General features: G+C 40.4%; 1 protein-coding gene across 1 annotated transcript in view; it reads left to right on the top strand.

The window, feature by feature from the left end:
• The first annotated feature begins 399 nt into the window (after positions 1-399).
• Positions 400-1,627, top strand: part of Cr2 (complement C3d receptor 2) — a 17,171-nt gene continuing 15,943 nt past the window's right edge. The window contains exons 1-3 of the mRNA XM_005348923.2: positions 400-619; positions 700-799; positions 1,447-1,529. Of these exons, the coding sequence (XP_005348980.1) occupies positions 400-619; positions 700-799; positions 1,447-1,529 (403 nt within the window). The remainder of the gene's footprint in view (positions 620-699; positions 800-1,446; positions 1,530-1,627) is intronic.

Genomic DNA, 1,627 nt, shown 5'->3' with positions numbered 1-1,627 from the left:
GTAATCCTCTGAATGATAGGCTTAAAGATGAATAAAAATGAGCCTTCTAGCAACTGAAATTTTTCTCAAGGCAAAAATATAACTAAAGATGAAAATAGAACAATAAAGCTGGGTGTAGTGGTACATACTTTTAATCTCCACAGTTGGGAGACAGAGGGAGGTGGATCTTTGTGAGTTCAAAGATAGCCTGATTTACATAGAGAGTTCCAGGACAGCCAGGGTTGCTTAGTGAGACCATCTCCTCCAAAAATTTCAATTATTTTTGCATAAAACGAAACAAGCCATATTCGGTTGGGATTGAGTTGAAAACTAATGGTGACTGGTCACCAAAGATTGCATGCCATTTATTTAGATCTGTGTCCTAAGCTGGCATCTATATTCATAAGTATATATTATCTGATGGCCTTTTCTCCTTTGTGTATGTGTAAAGATTTCCCCCGAGAGTGCCCATCACTTCCCACGATCCGTAATGGACACCATACAGAGCAGCATGTTGCCAAGTTTGTTCCAGGGTTGTCTGTGACATTCAGTTGTGATTCTGGTTATTTGCTTGATGGACAAAAGACAATTAAGTGCTTATCTTCGGGAGACTGGGATGGTGTCTTCCCCACATGCAAAGGTATCTTAAATTTACTATCTACTGGGGACTCGCCTGATATTTGCCAAGACTTACTTCTTATTATTGCCATTCTTTCCTAGAGGCCAAATGTGAACCTCTAGGACAGTTTCCCAATGGACAGATAAAAGAGCCTATAGGTCTTCAGGTTGGCAAAACTGTGCACTTCTCCTGTAATGAAGGGTGAGTATCAGGAGGGTCTGTAAAATTTAATGCCCTTGGATTATATGTGCCTGCTGTGAACTATAATGTTGTCTGAGGTTTCTGTGTATCTTTGGCTGTCCAGTTCCTGCAATCGTTAAGTCCCCCCAAAAAATCACACAGAGGTCTACATTAGTCTACTGATTGGCCCATTAGCTCAGGCTTCTTATTAACTCTTATAACTCATATTAACCAATTATTCTTACCTGTGTTAGCCACATGGCTCAGTACCTTTTTCAGTGAGGCAGTCACAACTTCTTTCTTCTGTGTCTGAGAAGGACTGCAGAGAAATAGGCTTTCCTCTTCTCAGAATTCTCCTGTTCCTATTGCCCTGCCTCTACTTCCTGTCTGATTGTCCCACCTATACTTCCTGCCTGGCTACTGGCCAATCAGCATTTATTTAAAACATAATTGACAGAATACAGAATTGTCCCACAGCACTATAAAGTCAGGAGAAGGAATGTGAATGAGCCTAGATGTTATTCAGGAATAATCTGGAATGAGGTAGTGCAAGAGAATAATAAATGGGTAACTGTACAGATTAAATGGACCTTTGATAGATTTAAAGTCAAGCTTACTAGTTTTCAACACAAACTGCCTAATAGTACTAAATTTCAACCTGTCTCCAGATACAAATTACAAGGACAACCTTCTAGTCAGTGTGTAATTGTTGAACAGAAAGCCATTTGGACCAAGAAGCCGGTATGTAAAGGTAGGTAAGACAGTGGTGGTTTGGTGAGGAAATACAGGGTTTCACACACAATGCATCCTTGGCTTTGCTATAAGCGTGTGTGGGGTGTGTGTGTGAAA

The sequence above is a fragment of the Microtus ochrogaster genome, chromosome 6, assembly GCF_000317375.1.
Source record: "Microtus ochrogaster isolate Prairie Vole_2 chromosome 6, MicOch1.0, whole genome shotgun sequence".
In the NCBI taxonomy this organism is placed as follows: Eukaryota; Metazoa; Chordata; class Mammalia; order Rodentia; family Cricetidae; genus Microtus; species Microtus ochrogaster.
The sequence above is the reverse complement of the archived record's forward strand: the minus strand, read 5'-3'. Positions and strand labels throughout refer to the sequence as shown.